This window comes from Pholcus phalangioides, unplaced genomic scaffold (genome assembly GCF_987345545.1).
Source record: "Pholcus phalangioides strain wild (caught in Gottingen) unplaced genomic scaffold, Ppha-v1.0 ptg000010l_1, whole genome shotgun sequence".
NCBI lineage: Eukaryota > Metazoa > Arthropoda > Arachnida > Araneae > Pholcidae > Pholcus > Pholcus phalangioides.
The window spans coordinates 1402017-1425516 of NW_028301603.1; the positions used below are offsets into that span (position 1 = coordinate 1402017).

General features: G+C 37.3%; 1 protein-coding gene across 1 annotated transcript; it reads right to left on the reverse strand.

The window, feature by feature from the left end:
* Nucleotides 1-4364: 4364 nt before the first annotated feature.
* On the reverse strand, nt 4365-6157 carry LOC149080735 (52 kDa repressor of the inhibitor of the protein kinase-like). Its single transcript, XM_089237362.1, has 2 exons — nt 6088-6157; nt 4365-5158 (listed from the first exon to the last, which is right to left on the reverse strand). The coding sequence occupies exons 1-2, from the start codon at nt 6155-6157 to the stop codon at nt 4365-4367; spliced, it is 864 nt and encodes a 287-aa protein (XP_089093488.1).
* Nucleotides 6158-23500: the final 17343 nt, after the last annotated feature.

Here is a 23500-nt window from a genome sequence, read left to right on the forward strand (position 1 = left end):
ATAAGATGGGCGAATACGTAAGTTCACTTGATATACCCAGAGTTTTTTTTTTCCGAAGAAATAAAAAGAGCATTGTGATTCAATATAGATGTGAGTCTTTAATGTATGTTAAATGCGAGTATATGCGAATAAAAATGCGATTATATGGGTAAATGTGATTAAATGTATGTACACCTATATACAGGGTGATTATAAAAAAACTAACCCGACATATGGGCCCAAAATATCATACCATTCACAGAAACTGAATGAAATTTTGGCATAGGGTATTTTGATGTATGCGCTCAAGAATGATATGGAAAAAAACAGTGTCACTCTAACAGTTACGGTTACAGTGAGAAAATATCAAATGGCAACACCAAGTTTTTTGTATTGGAATGTGATCCCCATTGTGAAAAACCCTAAATAGCGTTCGAACGGCAACTGCAGCATGAAAATCACAGGCGGTAGATAGGCTAAAAGTGAGGACAACCAATAAGGACAGAGAAGCGGCATAAAATAAAGCATTTTATTGTGTTTTCCACATGACCTTGTGGAGCGAGGACTAATCAGGCTGGGATCTCAGCCGAAGAAACGGTGTGACGAATGAAACGAACATTAATGCTCTGGTGCACGGCAAAGTCCTTTTTACTTTTTCCTTGCCTAGCTTCGGGGATTTTCGTGCTACAGGTGCCATTCCAACGATATTTAGTGTTTTTCAGTATGGAGATCGCATTCCAATACAAAAAACTTGGTGTTGCCATTTGATATTTTCTCACTGTAACCGTAACTGTTAGAGTGACATTGTTGTTTTCCATATCATTCTTGAGCGCATACCTCAAAATACCTTATGCCAAAATTTCATTCAGTTTCTGTGAATGGTATGATAGTTAGGGGCCCATATGTCGGGATAGTTTTTTTATAATCACCCCGTATATACAGTAAAACCTCGTTAAGTCGTCACCCTGATAAGTCGTCACTCCGGTTAAGTCATCATTTTTCTTCAGACTCTTCTAGCTGTCATAGACCAAAATGTTATTAAACCCTCGTTTACTCGTCGCTAATTTCGGTTAACTCGTCACAATGAAAAAGTTTGAGAAACAGGAACAGACTATTTTTATGGCTCCCATTAAAAAAAGAGCTTGTTAACAGCATTGCCATATGCTTAAAAGTCACCATAGAATCCTATATACCCAAAAGGAACAGTTTAAGTAACGAAAGTTACGCTGTGGAAGTTCATTTGCCGACTAAGATTTTTGGAACGTTGGGGACTGTTCAGGCTAGATCTCATTTCTGCCTGGGCTCCATTAGAGAAACTGGACAAAACGCGAGACATCCAAGCTCTGTCGCATAAAGCAACGTAAGCACTTCGCCCTTCCCCCCCCCCCAAGGAGGGGGGGGGCGCAGGGCATCTCCGGCAAAACCAAAATTTATTGATATGTCAAAGATTATGTAAATCGAAGAATCAAATTAATCAAGTTAAAGTCAAAGTGCAACGGGCACGAATAATAAATAATCATAGAAAGCATGGGCTCTACTAATTTAGGGCTTGAAATTTAAACAAAATATCTTTGTTGAAAAAAATTAGACATTCTTTCCCAAGTTGAGGTCTTCTGTTCACTTTTTCCTGCCCAGGGCTCCTCCACCAAGTCAAAAGTGTTCGAGGTTACTTTGGAGTTGCATCATGAACTACTGATGAAGAATTAAAATACTAAAACTAAATTTGATGTACTATATGTAAAATTAATGTGCAATGGAGAGTTTTTATTATGAAGAAAAGCTACTTTATTCAAACAGTTGCTCTGTTAGTCTATAAATTAAAAATTACTAGTATAAATCAAAGTACATTTCACACACCACAATAATTTAAGTAATAAGAGATAAAAAAGGTAAAAGTTGCTATTATTTTTTCTTTCGCGATCTATAAATTTTATTGATATTGTTATTTTGATTCATACTTTAATAAATTTCATATTACTTTTAATTTATACGATTTTCACAAGATTGCACATTGAAACTGACGGCACTCCGCTTAAGCCGTCATAATTTTTCGATAACTTGAGGTGACGACTTATCGAGGTTTTACTGTATATACATCAACGCAACGAGAAAACCAGGATCACCATACCACCTACATCAGTTCAAAGGAAAGCCAAGTCACACGGAACAGATTTTTTTTTTTTTTTGGGACAAAAGGAGTCTTATCAGGGCCAATGGTGAGATCTCATCAATAATAATAATATATATATTAGTAGCACTGGCACATGCGGCATCATCTCGACCTCAAAGCTCTGTACCATAATTTCTAGTCGTTATCACGCAACTGTTTTCATAAACCCGGCAGCGCAGGTCTGGGCATGTGTAGAAAGTTTTTTGGTCTTTTTAACCGTGCCCTTTGTTTGCTATTTATTGTAAGGAGAGATTTCGGCAAGATGCTGAAATTCAGAATCAGATAATTTGTCGAATAGATTTTTTTGCCAGTTTCTTGATGTTAAGCACACCTGAGAGAATCCTGCCTGATGTTAAAATTTCTTACGAACCACGGGAGTCCACACAGGAGCGGCATACAGTAGCAGTATTATTTTGTATAATGAAAATACAGAATTAACAAATATATATACTTTCAAAGAATGTTAATAAATAGCAGCATCATTCAGCTTTATCATATTCTATTCATATAGGGTAGAGTTACCCGATTCGGAAACTGAGAAAGGAGGACACCCGGGTGCAACTCTTGAAGCGAAACTCTCAATCATTTTCTCCAAATTTCCATAATAGATGGCAGCACTTTCTTCCAAAAAAGAAACCCACCACCACAACAATTTTCCCAACTGAACGCTATATATGTTACGTAAATTTGATAAATCCGGCCATTATGCATAGTTACCAATCATTTTTGTAAGTTAATCAATTTTGTTTTTCATATTTACCGGCGATTACGTGTAACCCCCGCAATTTTTTGCTGCGGTCAAGTCGCCGTTTCTGTTGTACCCTGTGTCAGAAAAATTTTCCGACAAGGACGAACCGGGTATCGAACTCACGACACGTCTAAACATCCTTTGTTACTTTAGGCGAGTATCTTATCGACCTGGGCTACCGCGCCCAGGGTATTAGCAAATGTGATGCACATGATAAATTATATAAATTATTTAAATTTACCACAGAAATCTTGCTCAAATTTCAGTCTAGGACAGTGGTTCCCAACCCCCAGCTGCCTCTATTTCTTTCCTCGTACCCCCAACCCCCAATCCTCCAGACTCCCCCCCCCCATCTGTTTCACCCCCATTACAGGAAAACTGACTAGGTTCACCATTCCGTCATTGAAGAGGATCTTCAGAGGGGTATCTGATGCAAAGATCTAGCAATCAACAATGAAGCCGGTTCAAAATAGTCTTCTTTGAAAGGATTAGATGCCCACCGATCACCCGTTTCCGGCTCTGAAAAATATTTTTCAAACGATGATTTTAATCCTTCCAAGTGGCCGACTGTTAAATTTAGTTCGACTTGCGACAAGAAATCGTGAAGGGTTTCAAACACTTCCCAAAAAAAAAAAAAAGGCTACCTCGTGCCGAAGTTCGAACAGCAACTTCACCCCGGGACAACCACCTAACTTCGGTGTGCAAAAGCCCAAAAGCAAAGCGTTGTGAAGGCTGTCCATATCTTCACACAACAATTTATAGTTGGTGGGATTCAGCTTGACAAAGTTGACAACCTTCATCAAGTACGTTTCGCAAATTTGGAGGCAACGGTTTCGATGCAGGGATCTGTCTGTGAATATAGCAGTGAGTCCATTTCATTTCAGGAGCGACTTCTGCCACGCGTGCACGAAGGCCTGAGTAGCAACCTTCCGTGGATTTTCTTCCATCTGTAGTGATACCAGGGCCGGTCTTAGACCAAGTGGCGCCCGGTGCAAAACCTACTGTCGGCGCCCCCCCCCCTCCAGTTACAGGGACGAAGTTGGTCAAGTCCTCTTCTTATACAAGGATTTCTGTAATTAACTTTTTAGCAACCATCAAAACTAAGTGATACTTAATTAATTAGGAGATTTAGTAACATTGAAAATGTACTAATCTAGTATTAACAAATATATATAAATATTTTAAAAAATGACGCATTTACGCAAAATATACACAATCACAAAGGCTGTAATTACTTTTTTTAATTCTGATTCCCGAAAATAGATTGTGCATAGTTTAGGAAAAGTTAAAACTCGATAAACCTACTAAACAACTACATAAATGGAATACAAAAATATAACTGCATAAATAAATATAAAATTAAGGTACTTAATGAAATAAACAACTAAAATACATAATGAAATATGCAATTAAATTATTGTAAAAAATATATAATACAAAGTAAAAAAATAATTATATAATACGAACTCAAAGAAAAGCTACTTTACGAGCTTTTGCTTCGGCGAATTTTTTTAGCAACACTGAAAAGTCCAAGCTACGTGCAATAGAATTCTCAGTAGACAGAATTGCTAAAGAAGACAGCCTATCATCTGTCATCGTCGAACGCAGATAGGTCTTTATGAGTTTCAGTTTATAAAATTTCCTTTCGGCACTTGCCACGGTCACCGGAACGGTCAATAAAATCCGCAATGCCACCCACACATTGGGAAAGCAATCCCGAAGATTGGATTCCTTGATGAAGTGGAGAACTTGGATAGGCGAACCCGGACGAATAAAATGTTTCAATTCTTTGAGTTCGTGCTCCAACTCTGTTCCACTAATGTCATCATTGTCCCCTTGCAAAGCTAAATGAAGGGCTCTACAGCGGGAAGTTAAATTTTCATTTGTCAGAGACTCTATGTCATAAAGGAATCCCCACAAGGCATAATGTTCTTTCAATAGCATGAAGCGCTCTTGTAAGGATACAAAAGTTTTATCTAATGTGGGGTAAAAGAATTCATGCTTAAATTTATCTTCTGGAGTTTTCACCGCTCCCTGGTCTGGTGATTCATAATCGAACAACTTTTTCTTCCTAACTCGTACGTCTTCAAAGAATTTTGCTTCTATTTCTAAAGATTCTGCTATCTCGTCAGCCTTTTTTCTTGCTTCAGCATATCCGTCTTTTCTGTAAGACGAAATGCTAGTTAATGCTCCTTCAATCAAGGTGTTGACTACAGCTAAGTTGATGTTTTTTGATTGCAAAGTTTTGCTTATGCCGTGTGCTTTAAACAGTATATCATACCATACGCAAAGCGAAACTAAAAATTGGAAATCTGAAAGTTGTTCGGCTAGACAGCAGGTTTCGTGCCGCATACATACCTGGATCAGATATTTCCGATATCTCCATCAGCACCTGATATACCTCTTTCGTCTGAAATCTGACAGCTTTGACGCTGTCAATGCGACTCTCCCATCGTGTTTCACTCAGAGGTTTTACAGTGAGTGTTTTTACATGTTTCTGAAGAACACTCCACCGGTGCACAGAAGCTGAAAAAACTGTATATACTCTCTGGAGGACTCCAAATAAAGTTATTTTACCGCACTATTTTATCATGAATTTTATCAGCTTTAAAATACCTCATTTCACCTCTACGAAGATGCTTTTATCTGAAATTTATCTTGTTCGAAACGGATTTGCCACTCTCATTCTTTTGTTTCAAATATGTGAGGTACTACTTTATTTTCTGTTTTACATGGAAATCTCAATATAAACTTACCGTATTTTTCTGCGTATATATATATACGGATTTATTTTTTATATACGTTTAAAAATTCATTTCTTATTGAGGACACTATATGCCGCTACGTTTGTATCTGCCGAATATTTTTCTTAGAAGTTTGAATTGAAGTAAATATTTTTTAAATTAATTTAAAGATTTATCTATGGCGTATAAATAGAAAAATCGACATTTTTGTTTTTTGCAAAAACGATACAAACAACCCCTTCTATACCTCAAGATTAAATTGGTGAATGGAATTTTTTTCCCTGGGGGATATACGCCCTGCTACGAACTTCACGGTACTTTTTCCATCCTCAAACTAGCGAAATTCGCACCTGCGGATTATATGCAAGAAAATAAGGTAGTTTAGTTTAATTTTTATTCAAGACTCACATCAAGGGAAGATAAAAAAGATAAAAAAATGGACTTACCTTTTTTCAAACGTCTGTTAGTTTCCAATAAGGTCTCCGTGAGAGCTTCTCTAGAGTTCCAGAATGTCATAAGCTGTAAAAGTTTTCATTGATGTTGATACAAAAACCATCTACCTTATGTCTACCATCTGTATATTAGAGTGATATCAGGCGATTTTTGGTTTCCGAAGAAAAGTCTTGTAGACATCAAAGGTTCCGCGTTAACTTAACCGTGGAACTCTCTGGTCTGGTCAATTGCATTGGACCATTGTCTCCGGTCTAATTGTAAAGGCCCAATCATTTTTTTTTTTCAAAAGATGCTAAAAAAAGCTTATAACTCATAGAAAACTGATATAACAACGATAAAATTGAAAATTTCACTACGATCATTGAGCGCCAGATTTTCAAATCCATCGAATTCATGTTGAACAATTAGGCCCCTCCTGAAAAAAAGGCGATTGGCGTATTCTTTTTCAATCAATCCCAAGTCTTGGTCAAGAATTTGAACTGCGTGATTTGTGTTTACCACGACGCTTAAAAAATCATTGGCTGACCACTCCAGCAGGGCTATCGCAAAACATCCCCTCGAAAGTGTATTCCCCCCCTTTTACGAATTTAAAGTGCCTATAGTAGAGAAATTAGTCTCTTACGATGGGATACGTATAACTTTCAACTGTTTTACATCTCCTTCTAATGGCAATAAAAGACCACCCAATCTTCTCCTGAAAATCCTGCATTTCTTACAGATATTATCTTTATGGTTTATCTATTACGTGTTTCCTTTTCCTAAAACACTGCCATAAAAATAGTCCCAGTTCCCAATTTTTTTTTTTGGTCCGCGGTGCCCTTTGTGAAAAGTATGAAAAAGTTTACCATGGTGCCTCAATTCGCAACATAAGCCTACCAAACAACTACAGTGCAGCTTGATTAATTTCAAGGCAATATGAATTACATGGGGGGGAAAATACACGTTTTTATAAAGCGTCACACAATTAAATTAGTAAATCTATTTGGTGAGACGTATCGTATACACCCCTCCCAGCTTACTTAAGCGCAGAATAATGCCGCGGAGCATAGTTGTGGAACAAATATCCTATAAAGCGCTATTCTTCACTTCAAACTTCTTTCTTTGTTTATAAACGGAATGGGGAAGGGGTTATTAATTTGGAATCTGGTTTCCAAACACAGCTATTAAAAAAATCAAATTGGATTTTTAACAAAAATACCTCATCAGTTTCTTGAAAGAAAAGAGAGGAATTTAATTTTTGACCACAACTTACGCACAGGGCCGCAATCAAGTGAGAGCAGGGGCGTTTGGCACCCTGGGCGATGGACAACTAAGGGCCCTGAGTCACACTTTCTTCTGTTAAAAATTATATTGAGTGGGGCGCTAAAAAGATACCTGTCCCCGGGCGACAGAGTTAACTTTCCTTCCTAGTTGCGGCCCTGCTTACGCATCAGATTAATTCTGGGACTAGGTACCTGGAACTTCGATCTATGAAACTCCAAAGGGTGTTCAGTTCAGAATGTGTGGTATGTTATAATTTTTCTGTCCACGTACGTGTCCTGATCCACTAAGAAAGTCTGGTGGAGACATACCAGGAGTCCTAAGTAATTTGCGACGCAAAAATGCATGATTTCCTAACGAGACATTTGTTCGAAATTGGTATACAGTAGACGGTGGAATAGTTGAACTCGGCCCCCCCCCCATGCGCACTGCTCAGATTCTTCTTTCTTTTAAAAAAATCGTCTTTATACAGCATATACTCAAAACCTTGTACTTTTTCCCTCGCTGTTGGTTTCCATGTATATTTTGTGCAATAATTTTTCTTTAAATACCTTAAAGATTATTTTCCATTTATGTGAATCTAATTTTTCTACCTCGTTTCGGCGCCCCCCCCCCCCATTATTTTTCGCCCGGCTAAAAGCGGCAGTATGTTTGGTGATGAAATGAAGTATTCGAATCTGGTAACCCTAGCTTGAAATGACCTTTTCTGCGGTTCCCAACTTCCAGGCGCGAATGCGAGTCGATCTCCCCATTAAAAAGTCTCGCCGCAGAGAGCAACAGGCCTACAACGGTATAATTATTCATTCATTATACTCCAGCACTATGAATTTAGGAAAAATGTCATAGTTTAAAAAAATTGATTGCCGATGGCAGCACCACACATAACAAGCATCACACAGAAACAAACTTCAAGGAAGGTTCACTTCACTATACATACACATGCATTCCAACATGTACCAATTCGTTAGAAGTTCCGCAGAGGAATATGGACTAGGTGCATGTCTGATTTAGTAGCTTGAAATGACACCAAAAATGAGAACGTGTTCCCTCCCCCAATGTAGCGGTCTCTTTACCCTTTTTCTAGCAGGGAGCACTGCCTTTACACGTCACCAAAAAGAAGAGCACCCCTTGTGGCAAGTTTGACGATAGGAACGCATAGAATCAGGGTGACTTCAGTCCTTTGATGCAGTTTGTGAAAGGTGTTTCATTGGAACGTTGATTAAGCGCTCGCGAGCACCAAATCGGACACGAGCGTTGAGCACTCTGGGTGCTTCGTAGGGGGGCACCATGCATACGCCCCCCACATATATAGTTGTTTTCTCAGAATCCTAACCGAATTCTGGTTGGAGAGTCTGCTGCCATCTAGGAAGCAAATAACTAACTTATGAAATTCGATACGGTGTAACACAGGGTTTTCCAACGTGAAAAAGCTCGCGCGGAACGTTTGATGATTACGAAGCTATCCCGCGGAACCCTTAACATATTTTCCAGAATCAGAATATTTCTTCAATATATATAGGGTGTCCCAAAAGTCCTCATTCGCTCTGCGGAATAAGAATCGAAACTTGTAGTAGATAAAGAGTGTCTAAATATATATATTTGTGTTAAACATAGTATGACCATATGACCCGTATTTTAAGGGACAGAATTATTTTTCATAATAATATTTGGCTATTTCATCGTTTTAGTAAAAGTGTTAATTTTGTCATGAAATAGTCTTTAATGATAAATAAATAAAATCAATAACAAAATACAGAACAAAGGAAAAAAAATTACTACGCGCTATGCTTGGTCACCCAGTAGAGTGTGAATTTTGGAATACAACGTTCTTATCCCCGAAATATAGAACAAGAGATCAAAGGAAGAGAAAGAGGGAATCCCCCCCCCCCCGGTTCAGTGCGCCAAAAAAACACCAGCTGTAGTAAATACTGTTCCGGATAATTTTTCACAAGACTTCGAGATTGCAAAACAAGAAGCGGTTCGACGGACAAACAGGGGATGTACCACCTTCTGATTCTTAATAAGAATCCGCTTCGTAACTATGGATTTGATCTTTAGTTAAGAATCGAGAGAGAACGTTGCTACCACATTCTTAACTAAGAATCGTTTTTGTTCCATAGTTAAGAATCGAGATAAGAACCAAGGCTACCCACTTCTTAGCTTGATTCTTAGTAAACATTTTTTTTTCTTCTATGCGAGATAATTCTTTCTTTAATAGAAGTTTTCTATGATATTCATATTTTAAAAAAATGGAAAAAAAAATTAATAATGCATTTTTATTTCAAAATAAGGAATTCGTCAGACAAGTTATCGAAAAGTTATCTGAAGGTTGTGTGGGAGAGTTGAAAACAGTGTTAGAGTCTATATGCAGCACATATATGTTGATAATAGTGATAAAATATCGGATTATTTCAATAAAGTTTGATAAATTTTGCTACATTTATCACATTTACCAGTGATTATGCATAAATCTCAAATTTTCAATCCATAAATATCATGATCGATGAGTCGTAATCACAATTTTTTTCATATTATGGGAACTTAATATAACTCATATTATGGAATTATTAAATTCAAATCATATATGATTTGAAATTTTTTATTAGTTTAAAACTTGAGAGAAAATTGAATTTCGTCCACAAAATATGTGAGATAAAGCTTTAATCGGCCGAAATATATAATTGTACATAAATTAAAAATCATTATTAACCTGCTGCTGCGTTTGTTTTTTTCACATACTTCGGTGTACGTGAAAAAGCCAACATTACAGAAGCGATGACCATTTTTAATATTGGTGTATTATCTGATCACTATATATTATTTTTATTTGGCCACGAAGCAGCTATGCAATACATGTACAGTACCACGTTCATTTCGCCATGACAATTAATTTAAAGAAACATGAAGCATATTATAAAAATTATTATTAGTCTTGTAATGTTAGCTTCACTTACATACATAATGTAAACACAACGATGATTCATTTATCGCATTACCCATAGTTTGGCAATTATGCATAATGACCTACAAATGTGATAGATTCACGGTATATGAGCAAAATTTATCAAACTTACCGAAATGGCCGGTGATTATTTATATAATAACCGCAGCTCTTTATCACTTTCACCATAACATGTATAGCATAGCCCCTCTTCATGGAGGGTGGCAGGGATCCATCCAGGGCCGATCCATCCCAGTGAACGTGGGATGAATCTTTGATTCGAATCATATCGGATGATTAAGTATGGATATGTTTGTTTTTTACTGCAACATGTTAAAAAAATATTATGTATTTATCATTTCTTCAAAACCGTATTCACATTTGCTGAAATAATCTCCGCCATTTTTTCAGGCTAGCGTCGCTCTAAAATTTCTTTTCCTCCTTATCTTGTCAACAACAAGCTGTTGTTAATTTTTAGCTGGGCGCTGAATGGCCAATGGCGAAATTCCCCAAAAGGGAAATTTATCGGCCTGTCCATCGTCACGTGACCTTAAGAATAACTTTTAACAATCACATCGTGGTTGCATTCGGAGCTCGATTCTTAACGTGATTCTTACGAACCGATTCTTACGTATGGATGATTGGTTATTAAGAATCAGAAGGTGGTACACCCCCAGATTTATTTACAGAACAGCAATTTACACGTATTTACAAGCTAATCTGAGAGCTAATAACTTTCTCGCAAAGTTCAACCACAATTAACTTTTCATCCAATCTCTCTATATTCCAGCCTGGAATCTCCTTCCCTTATTCTCATTCTCCCTATATTTATAGGTCTGCCGAAACTTCGGGAGAGAGAAAAGGAACATTCTACAAAATTCTACTTTAGTTTCCAAGTTGGCAGCGCCACCGTACGGAGGGGTTACCACCGTAACCACTGTCTGGAGAGGCGGGACCTTCTAGAATGTTTCCACCAGTTCTCCGCCAATCGCAGCTTTGTCCGATAAACCGAAACCGGTATCAACTCTCGTTGCCAACAGAAGATTGCGATAAAGACTTGCGCCATCTATCGTCTATAGTTCGTAACAATATGAAGATCAAATTATTCAGATTTTTCAGCACACAAACTGAAATCATGGTCTCAGACGAGTGAAAAAAGATTCAACTTAAGCAAAAAAACATAAAACACGAAGTGGAAGAACGGTATGTTTTTAGTAATTGACCCCATGTTGCTGTTTTTTTTCTGGAACAATGCTAAATGTTTACTTGTCACGTAGCACTGATTGGACATTGCGAGCCATTATGTGTTACTGTGATGCAGAATCTTGAAATTTTCGGTGAACTCACCCACATACAATGATGTCACTCGTGGGAGAAATTTTCCGCTTTTCATTCAACATTAAACAAAAGAATTACATGAAGAAGAAAAAATGCAGTTAAATGTCAATGCCTTTTTCTTGAGCTCTTCTCATGTGGTTCAAATGACCCGAGTCCCTCACAGACAAGGACGGGAGCAAAAAAAGGAGACAACAGGACATTTATGAGCGGAAGAAACTTGAAGTACTCGATGTTTTCATTTCAGCTCGAGCTCAAAATGCTCGGAAAATTATAATTTCTATGTAATTATTATGAATTACAAAAATGCGTCGCGATAATAGTTTTTCATTTCATATCGTCAACTCAAAAGCCTTAAACTTTGATGATTGACTAATTGACTGATTGTTGACAGAGGAAACAGTATCAACGCCGCTACTCGATAATTAGTCAGCCGGGGCAAGCACGCATTTTGTCACCCCTTTTGATGTTGAAAGAGAAGCTAAAGGGTGAAATTTGCACACCCTCTGATCCACAGAGTAATAATACTATAGAGTGCGCGCGAGGGGTTACAATGTGAAGCAAAGATCCGGAGTCACGTGACTCCAGTCGAAAGGCTGGTCAGGGAATCTCGCTGGCAATGCTTTCCTTATGGCTACTCGTATGACGATCTACACGCGCTGTCTTATTTTTGATTAGAATGGCCAACACTTGCGCAGCTTTCGGACGTTCTGAACGGTTTAGGAAAGGGGGACCAGTATCCTTTCACAAGGGAATACTTTTTTGCTTATTCCCCTTCTTATAAATTAAAAATTGGAATATTAAATTGACGATGCAATGGATTTCTGACGTAATCTCAGTTTTTAACGACTCCATTTTGGATTTAATTCAATTAAAGTTCCAAGTTTTGGTAAAATTCAAATGTCATGAATCATTATTAAATGTTTTAATGGAATTTTTGGCAATAAATGATTGAAATTGTGAGTTTTATGAAGTTTTAACTGAAATATACGTCTCCGCAAGATTTGGCGAGATTTGGCGAGCTAGTGAGTTCATTCGAGTTTTGCTCAACTTGGAAGAAAATATGCTTTTCAGAAGGAGAAATTTATGAAAAATATTCTATTTAAATAGAATGTGAGGAAAACTTCCCCCCCCCCCTCTAGACAATTGCAGTTTGGCATAAAAATGCATAACAACCTCTAAAAATAATAGTATTTTTACCCCTCTTCACACCTGAGATAAAACTATTACAGAAAAGAAATTTTTTTATTCATTAATTTATGTTTGTTGTATGTGAAATTGCCGCTTCAAACAGGAAAATTAATTATTCAAATGATTTTTTGAGTCAATATCTGTACTAAGACCTGAAGTCATATATTGTGTACCTCAGATGTTATCTTGAAAAAGAATCATTCTAAAAACGATTTAATACCTTAAATTAAGATTAACATATGCATACTTTTGGAGCGAAGAGATTACATATGTCACATATATATATATATATGTGACATGTGTAAATATTATATTATATGAAATATTATATCTTAAAATATTATATATATATATATATATATATATATATATATATATATATATATATATATATATATATATATATATATATATATATATATATATATATATACACACTTTAAATTATTACATATATACTCTACATGGAATTTTAATTCTTATAATTTAGAGAAATTGATGATGAGATTCTGTGATTTTCTTGAGTAAAATCTATTTTAATCCTGAAATATTATGAAAGTGTTTACAGTTTTGTGTGATGAGGTTATAAAAGGTTTTTCAGGAATGTTAGAAATGAAACTTTTTCTTATTGTTTGAATATTATTTCATGACTGAATATGGTATGAGTGTGAATGTGTTACATTACATAACATAATATGATGCATTATAATTAATTATACATTAATTATGAGTATATAGAGTAATTGTAATGTTCTGGAAAGATATATTTTTGTTTTAATAACCCCTCGTATAAATAAATTTTCGAAATTAAAAGCGACAAAGTGAATGAAGAGAATATTTAAAAATATAAATGAATTAGGCTTTACAACATATACGTTGTTCCGTTTTCCAATATTTGTTTATTTTATGGAATTTATTTTTTCAAATCTGATACTCCCTAAATATTTCACATAAAAATGAGTGAAATTCATTGAAAAAATGAAGGAAAGTTTTCATCAACTTGATCGAATTGAGTCAAATTTCGTTACAGCAACATCCTAGCTTCTGCGAAAACGCGCCAAATGTAATAGCGCAGAACCTGTTCTTTCCCCGACAATACTGCTCATCTTTTCTTCACGTTCGACAAGTTTTATGAATAGCGTGCGCGGTCTATTTATATCTTAAGTCTATGCTCTGATCCAACACCCGGGACACCAGATCCCGCTAGTTAGAACCCTCAAGTCCTCCCCCAGTTGCATCCCTGCCCAGAATAGTCCAGTCTCTAGTGCTTTCAAGGGGGTATTTTTTAAACAGGCAATCTCAGCAATGTCGACAGCTCTCGACAACGGTTGGCAATGCCCCTGCGAGCCGCGATGCATGGTTTGAGAAGCACTAATGTCCAGTATTTCGTTTTTTTTTTCTTTTAGGCAACTTTTGAAGAGCTAGATTCGATTCATTATCTGCTTTGCTTTTAGAGATAAACAAAACACAAAAAAACCATCTTTCTTGAAAAAGTTACGTTTTTTTTTCTTTCAAATATTCAGAAGATCAATGTAAGAATACTCAAGATTTAAGCAACGGTGGTGTATAATGCGAATTACAGTTATTTAAGTAATTTATAACATGATTTTTTGTGAAAAATTTAATGTTGGGGTAATTATTCTAAAGAATGATTATTACATAACAAACAAAATGCAATTGAAATCAATGAATTTGTGTGATATTTTCTTTGAGGACTATGAGGTGGGGGCGGGAGATTATTTTCAGCGAAGTTCAAGTGTTATACAATTTTCACCCATACACAACGTTTTGAAGTGGCCCCTTGAACGTCGTATAAACGGGGTGCCATATATGGTAAAGTATCTGTATAGTGGGAGAAAAATGACTTTGGACAAGTTAGGAAGTGAAGCTTTTTCTTTCCTCTATTTCACGATTGCTATTCAGGATTTGCTATTCAGATAGCGATAGGAATCCGACATCATGAAACTCAATTGGACATCCGGAGCCCCCCCCCCCCCCTCCGCCTCTCTTCTTTCGGATGTCCAATTGAGTTTCACGAGGCGCGCGCAGAATGCAAAGAAACAATTTAAAAGTTCCGCATCTTTTTCAGGAAGACACTCATGAAATCCGCATGTAGGTCTTGAGTTTCGGGAATACTAATTCCGAGGAAGTCTTGTTATAAAAATTGCTTCAGGTGATACAGTAACATGAAAAATTTCAGAAAAAAATCAGGGTTCCGTCACTTTTGATTCCGCGGAACCCTAAAACAGCTCTCACGGAACCGTAGGGTTTCGCGGAACATCAGTTGGAAAACCCTGGTCTAACAAGTTAATTAGGGTTACGAGTAAGGTGACCATGCATCCCGCATTTCCCGGGATAGTCCCAGTTTTTCTGGCCGTCCCGACTATTTTTTGCAAAAATATTCTGGATTTTTCCGTTTTTTGTACGTATCCTATTTGAATTTTTATTCTTTATTGAAGTCAATGACTGAAAATTACCTTTCAACTCATAATTTATTTATACTCATAATATAACTATGATAATTACAACTATAAATTCCACGTATTTGTCTCTGTGAACGTTTTATTTCATGGAATTCATTTTAATCGAGTGCAATTTGCAGTAATGTTTAGGATGTTAGGAACGTGTTGATTTGATAACGCATATCTGACTCCACTCTGATCTGATTATAAGACTTGTCAACAATCACCACATTAATTTATTCATTAAAACATCAACATGTTATTTAGACTGACACGCAACAACTTTATATTTTTTTCTTCCGGTCGCTTGGTGCGTGTAATCTGCGTAGTCTCTTTTAACGTCAAGCGTTGGCGAAACTCCGCCACACATGCTTCATTTCCAGCCATTGTGGTTTTTCCGTGATTTTTTAAATATTTAGCAACTTTGTTTACTTTTAGCAAAATTTTTGGCGATAAGGGGGTCGTTCAAGTATTACGTAAGCAAATTTTTAGCCATTTTTGACCCCCCCCCCCACCTTGTCAGCAAAAGGCTGACCCCCCCCCCCCCCCCAGTCAGCAAAATTTCGTCATCAGCTCTGCCCCTCTGAATCCTAACTCATATTTTCATAACGGGTGGTTGATGACGTAAGCATTATCCAAAACCCCCCTTCTCCCTTGTCATCAAAAGTCAGCAAATCACCCCCCCCCCATCGATGATGACGTAATACTTGAACGGGTCCCTAATTGACGATGTTCCGTATTTTCCCATATTTGTAATCCTAATTTCCCGTATTTATTTCGAAGAAATATGGTCAGCTTAGTTACGAGATGTTCTCCCTTTTGATGCCATTTCAAGCGTCCTCCTACGTTTCGGTATAAATCCACATCCCCCTTTCGTCCTCTTTTTCATACACACGTTTCCGGAAATTTTCCTTTTTGTACCCATGGGAAAAATTTCGTTTTCACTCTGAAATATATATATATATATAAGTATATGGAGGGTATATATATATAATCAGGAGAGAGAACCAATCTCTCTCTCTCTCACAAAACTGGAAAAAGCAACCTATAAGCCTATTGATTACATTCGCTCGAATGCAATCGATACGCTTACTGGCTGGATTTTCAAGTTTTATAAAAGTATAAAATTACTTTTATCAAACTTTTATAGTGTAATCTCGGCCTTACACTGATTCGTTGGATACTTTTGCTTACTGGAAGTAAGCCTCTAGATCAGTGATTCCTAACGTGGGCGTTGAATATTCCAGAGGGCGGTAGAAGCTACGGGTATAACATAGGATCCTATGGGCTAGATTGTGTTGGGGGCGATGGGACAAAAAAATTTCTGAAGAAGGGGGTGATGGGACAAAAAAGGTTGGGAAACTATGCTGTAGATGAAAGTTTCTTCTGCAAATTATTCTCTTTTGCGAGTTATTACAGGATAAACGGAATTTCCTATGCATCTTGACGGCAGCAGAAAGGCTTCCGTTTCTACTCGTTACGTTACTGTGCGTGTTATGATAAGAAAAGAAACAGCTGTGTGTGCCTCTCTGGTATATTGGTTAGTGCACTTGAGTGGATTGCAAGAGGGGCCTAGGTTCGATCCTGGTGGAGACCGTCAAGATTTCCTTTCGAAAGTTCATCTCGACAATAATATCCGGAGAAGTCTATTTCTTTGATGTGTTGTAATGCTGAGAAAAAATAACAGTCTCTATAATAAGAACTGCTCGACCGAACAGCTTGATGTTTTCTTGATGTAGCTTCCAATTGATGCTGCTATCAAGTTGTCTTATTCTTGAGCAATCTCGTGACGGGCCAAACAAATTGACGTGAACTCTTGAGATAGTTGACTTCTCATTAGCTTACATTACAACCACTACGAACTCATACTGCTTTTTGACTTGTTACATATTGCAAGGGTGGCAACATTACAGTCAGCTGCAGAGTCGCGAGCAGCACCAGGGGCAACAAACACTCCGGTATATAAGACACACCAGTAAAATTGGCCCAAAAATTCGCAGATTCGTCTCCACCATAAGTAATATAGTGAAATATGTGTTAATATTTTACCCTGGGCTCCACTTCTTCATTAAAATGATAAATATTTATTGTTTTTCTGGTTGTATTCTCAGCTAGATGCAATGCACCAAAATTACTGGGTTTGTTTTTCTGCAAATTATTCCATCCAATTACATCTGCAGTTTGAATTTCACAGACAAAATATTTCAAATTCTTCTGCAATAATTTTTTATCCCTCACGGATCATTTGGCAACCCGATGGGCAGCACGGGTCAAATAGATGCCCAAGGAATTGATTCACTCATCAGTGGACTCCAAGAGGAGTTCTATCATTTGGGATGGAAAACGTGCCAAACACCAGTCGCGTGGATAGATAGTGTTTACCATCCGGAAAGGGTAAACACGTGATGGTAACAAAGCAAGATGGACTTCGAACCAAGCAGACTAAATGTAGATGTGGAAGGCTACGCACTCGAACCATTACATGTGGTGCTGTACAATAGGATTTCATACACATTATAAACGGCATACCGCAAATGTTATGCGCATACGTTTTTATATGCTTTCTGCGTGTACGTTCACCCGACTCTGGAGTTCTGTTTACAAGTATGGAGCCCTAAAAAAGTTAAGGACATAAAGCCCTCCGAAAAGCTACAGGGGTCCTTTACCAAACGAATAGCTGCCATGAATGGCTACTTCACCACACACAAAGTCCGGCCATATCAGTATACGCAATTTACTGCCATTATCGAGTTGGGTTGGAAATGAAGGCGCTATCTATAGGTGGTCGTCCCTCAAGTTCGTTAGAGAAACCATTATTTTCTATACTCTTCCCCCGGTTCGAACCTGAGACCTGACGTCCGAACCTACTTCACCAAACACCAACTCTGGTCATATCGCTTCACTTCAATTTACTGCCATTAATGAGATGAGTTGGAAATCAAGGCGCTGTCTACTGGTGGTCGCCTCAAGTTCATTAGGGAAAATACCTTATCTATATCATCCCTCGGGTTCAAACCCGGGACTGTGGCAGCAACCTTCACTGTGGTAGACGAGCATCTTGCCACCACGCCGCTCAAGCGAGTCCACTGACGTTCGAACCTTTACCCCTTCACGGTAGTAGACCAGCATTTTACCCAGGGCCGGTCCTAAAAATTCTGCCGCCTGAGGCGAATAATATTTTGCCGCCTTTAAGATACAACTATCTGAAAAGAGTTTTTTTTTCTTCACCTCTATTAACTTAATAAAGTGTTTCCCAAAGTGTTGGTCACGACTCTCCTTGGGGGGGGGGGGCGTGTGACGTTGATGATTTAAGATGTCGCTAGAGAATTTCCAAAATGAATGATTGAAAAAATGAATTTCAGAATGAAAACGTCCTCGTAAGAGTAAATACATGTATACCAAATCAATTTAATAACTCTTCTTTGAAGTGGGAGGATGGTCACCAATATAATGGGCGCACCTGTTTACATTTTTCCCCTATGGGTTTTGAAAAAATTTCTGCCCCTCAAAGAACTAATTGAGTTAATTAGTAACAATATATGTCATACAACGTAATTATATTCTGCATAAAAATTACTCAAAATAATTTGGAGAAAAATCGTATTCAATCAAGTATCAAAAACGTGCTTTTGCGGACCGGCCCTATAAGAAAACATGAAAATTAATAAATTGATATTTATTACTAGCTATAATACCCGGCGCTGCCCGGGTTTTCTTCAATGAGGCTTTTTGGATCACATGATATCTTTCTTTGAGGAGAACTTACAAACCTTGTCTAAGTTAACCAATATGGCGACTTCCTGCGCGATTCGTGAAATAAAGAAATCTAGATTTAAGGAAACGTAGAAATGAATATATATTTTTTTCCCCCTTTTTTAAGGACGCGCGCGTACTAAGTATTTCGATTCCACCCTCCCACTTGAACTTCAAATTATCCACATCTGCCTGTTTCAACTTCCAAAAATGCTTAGTTAAAGCTGTGAAATTTCTTCGATGTACTTTATGGGCCCATAATTAATTTTAAAACATCCTAAACTATGAATTTATGCAGTTGAATATTAAAAGAGAATACGAAGCATTAATTTTCACGCTTCAGAAGTTATCTGTGGAATATCCAACTCAAAAGTAGGTCCGGATAATTACTTTACGTTTAATTTTCTAGGTTTCGTATCTCTAAGCGAACTTCAGCATTCAAACAATCGAGAATTCAATACAATTTTTAAAATTATTGACGGGGGCGGAAAACCCCATCAAATTTCCCCATTTCTACAGTAAAATCGGCAATTTTAACACTGATTTCTATGAGGATCACCCTTTTCCTGATCAAAGCGATGCTCATGATGATTATGACGTCTATTGAAAAACCCTCGTTACTGGCAGGATTGAAAACGTGGCAAACCATTATAAAGGCATAAACTATTATACATATGCATATACTAACAGAATTAAACGAAAATTAGTGACGAACCGTTGTAAAGGCATATACACGTCTTAAACGCATTGCTAGGGAACCACGGTAACCAAAGTAAACGTTCGGAAAGTGATTGTTGAGACCCAAAAACCATTGCTGCCCGGCAGTTTTTCGCCCATTTGGGGCATTTGCCCTGGGCTGACGAAATTTTAAAGTAGTCTATCGTTCAAGTCGGGTCCCATTTGGTATATATGCAAAATTTGGCGACGATCGATCTAAAATTCTGGATTTGTATAGAGAACATACACACACGCAGACAGACAGACAGACAGAAAATCAATTTTATATATATAGATGAATCTAAAGGCAAAATTTACTTATTGAAAATCCAAGAATCGCTTTCCTCATTTCCATGTTTTTAAAATCGCGATTCTCCGCGTTATGTTGCTTAGGCTGGGATTACTCTATAAAAATTTTATAAAAGTTCTTTTATAAAACTTGAAAATTGCTGACAGTAAGCTGATCGGTTGCATATGCTCGAACGTAACCGATCAGCTATGGCAGTGGTTGTATTTTTTTTTAGTTTTATAAAAGCACTTTTACAAAACTTTTATAGTGTAATCCAGGTCTTACATGTTGTTATGCTACGTAGTATTTTTCCCTACCTTTATATTTATACGTTGTAACGATTTTCTAGAGAAGTAACATACATTTGTGACCAGAAGCGTGGCCGGTTGCTAATTTCAATCGAAGAATTGTAACAGCTTTATTTGATAGGTGGCGGAAGGGGATCTACTTCATTAATGTTTTTCTCACATGTAATATAAAAGTGCACTGCATAATTGTTTTCAATATTTTCTAGAAGACATATTTTTGGCTGATGAAATTTATTTTATCCGCGTATTGGTTACGGACAACAGTGACGAAGAAAGGCGCCATTTCTTCATGGTGAATAAGTTTACAAAATGTGGACATTTAGAGTCTGAGAAGGCTTCCGTGCATACAGAGGTCTTTTGCTGTGCAGAAAAAAAGAATCATTGTATAAGGCAGCATATTATTTCACCATTCCACACAGATATCGAAATTCTGTGAGCAAAGAAATAGGTCTGTGCAGGTGAAATAAAAAGCTATTTGGGCCCCTATCTGGAGAAAAAACATTAAAGGGGCACATTTCATGTGAGAACATTTTTCCTCTTTAATTGCGAGCATCTCTCGGTGGTCATCATTCCCCCCTCCATCCTGAAGCTATTCGCTCTCCCGAAGACTGATTTTTAGTGGGGCGTCTATAGTGAATTTATATAGTAATGTTTAAAAATTTATTTAAGTTTTAGTTAAGTTTTAGAATTTACAGTATATATTTATAGAGAATTTATATTAAAAAAAAAACCAATGAGGTTCGTCCCAGGTCCCGTCCTAAAGCCCTGCCAGCCCTACCCTTGCAGGGTTTGAAGTATTTTCTTGCCTTCCAATATTCTGACAGGGCTCCAAACTCGTGAATTCCCAACCATGAGTTCAATCGGGCACGGCATGGAGACCCATGGACATGGTTCCCATATTCCGCAGTAGGGCCCTAGGCGTGAGATCTTTGGTTGGCCCCAGGTCATGGAACTCTTGGTAGTTATAAGGCAAATTCGCAAAACCCTTGACGATAATGAGGCTATTCTACAGAACTCAAACAAATTTTTGTATATTTAATTCAAAAAAAGTGTGCCCCTACTGTCGTCCCAACTATATCATAGCCCCATGGCAAACTTGAAGAGGGCCTAGGCAATGCCTCTTAATTTACATATTTATTGTTATAAATCATTGGGAAGAGGTGGTCGGAAGAAGTTAGTTTTAAAACATGAAGACAGCAATGCGACCGGACATCTCTTCATAAATGTCTTTCCGTAGTCCATACGCAGTGCACCGCAAAAGTTTAGACACGAGTTGAGATCACGCAGTGTTTGAAAACTACCAATTCCAAAATCACAAATTAAATAGGCTCTTTATCAAATATACGTTGCAATTCGATAACTTTGATCATTTTTCGAATTTTTTATTGCTGTTTTTGTTTAACTAATGTAAATTAATAGAAGTAAAGGAATCAAGTACTGGAATTCCATGACCCCCCACAAGGGTGAGGCTGACAGGCAGGATGATCTTGAGAGCATCATGGGTCCCCCGAGCCAAGGGATTTTTTGGAGGCCCTACCTGAAAAATTCTCGAAAAATTCAACTACGTCTCGTTTTTCTGAGGCACCTCTTCTATTGAGGCCCGGGGGGGGGGGCATGCGTTAAAAGCCGGCACTGCCTAAGGTTCGCACCCGGACCAGGCGTCCTCTTTTTTCAGTTTTGAATCTAGTAACCCTATCTGAAGACCACATAATCCGTATTTTCACTTATTTGTTCCATCATCCGTATTGTCCGAATTTTTTTGTGGAAAAAAATTATTATTTTTTTTACATAAAAATTTTCGTCTCATAAAAAAATTTTATGCTAAGAAATAGCAAACTCTCTCTCTCTTTTTTCATCATCGCATGAGTTGCCTGAAATTTCGAGATTAGATGGCCTCCATCGAGCTTATATTACTGGAGAGAGTATGACGTCAGCGGTCTCCGCCTTGGCAGTGCCAGTACCGAGAACGCAGTATCCAGAACTCTCTCTCTCTCTCTTGGCAGTGCTGAGAACGGTGTCCCTCAGCATCATTCGTCGGAAGATCACGTGACTCGGTGAAAACAAACACAATCCCCCGTTATTTTCTTATGGCATCCACAGGAATTTAAAACAATAAATGAAAGAAATAATTTCAGCATCGATGAGATAATTTTCAGAATTAATGAAAGAAAATATTCTTGAATTAATGTAAGAGATAATTTCAGCATTGATAAAAGTGATAATTACAAAATTAATGAAAAGGGTAATTTCAGCATTAATGAAAAGGGTAATTTCAGCATTAATGAAAGAGATAATAATAATAAAATTAATGAAAGAGATAATAATAATAAAATTAATGAAAAAGACAATTCTAGAATCAATGAGATATAATTTCAGAATCAATGAAAGAAATAATTTCAGCATTAATGAGAGAAACAAATCCAGAATTGATGAAAGCAATTATTTCAGAAGTAATGAAAGGAAATAATTCTAGAATTAATGAAAGAAAATTCAAGAAATAATAAAGGAAAATTCCAAAATTAATGAATTAAAATCCAAGAATTGATGAAAGAAATGATTCCGGTATTTTAATGAAATAAATAATTTAATCTTTTTTCACCTTTAGATGAGTTCTCCGTCCTTTTTTTTAATCCTTAAAACCCAATATTTAGAGCCCCCATTTCTATGAGTAAATTGCCAGGCGGGAACTTTGTTTTCTCCGAGTCCCTTGATTTTCTTGCATCCGATGGCGCTGCCGTCGCGGCGGCTGGATGCTCCCTCCACTAATATAAGCTCGATGCAAGCCTCAGAATCTCTGCCGTCTGCTTCTTTCCAGGTTACTTGTTTTGGACGCCTCCTTGTGTCCTGAAAAAATAACCGAACTGGGAGTTGGAACTTCCAGTTCTGTTTGTGAGCTCAGCTTGTAGGGAACCGACTTCTTGTCTGTCGTCTGCTCATTAAGAGGTGATTTGTTTTGGACGTCTCCTTATGCTCAAATAAAATAACCGAACGTTCAGTTTGAATTTCCAGTTCAGTTTATGAGCTTTGTTTATAAGGATCTGAGCGGAATAAAGAATATAGTTTTTTTACTTTGAACTTCATCATTTGTCAGTTTTAAATTTGAAACTAGATGGCAGCACATTACTTTAAAGTGGAATGTGGAAAAATTCA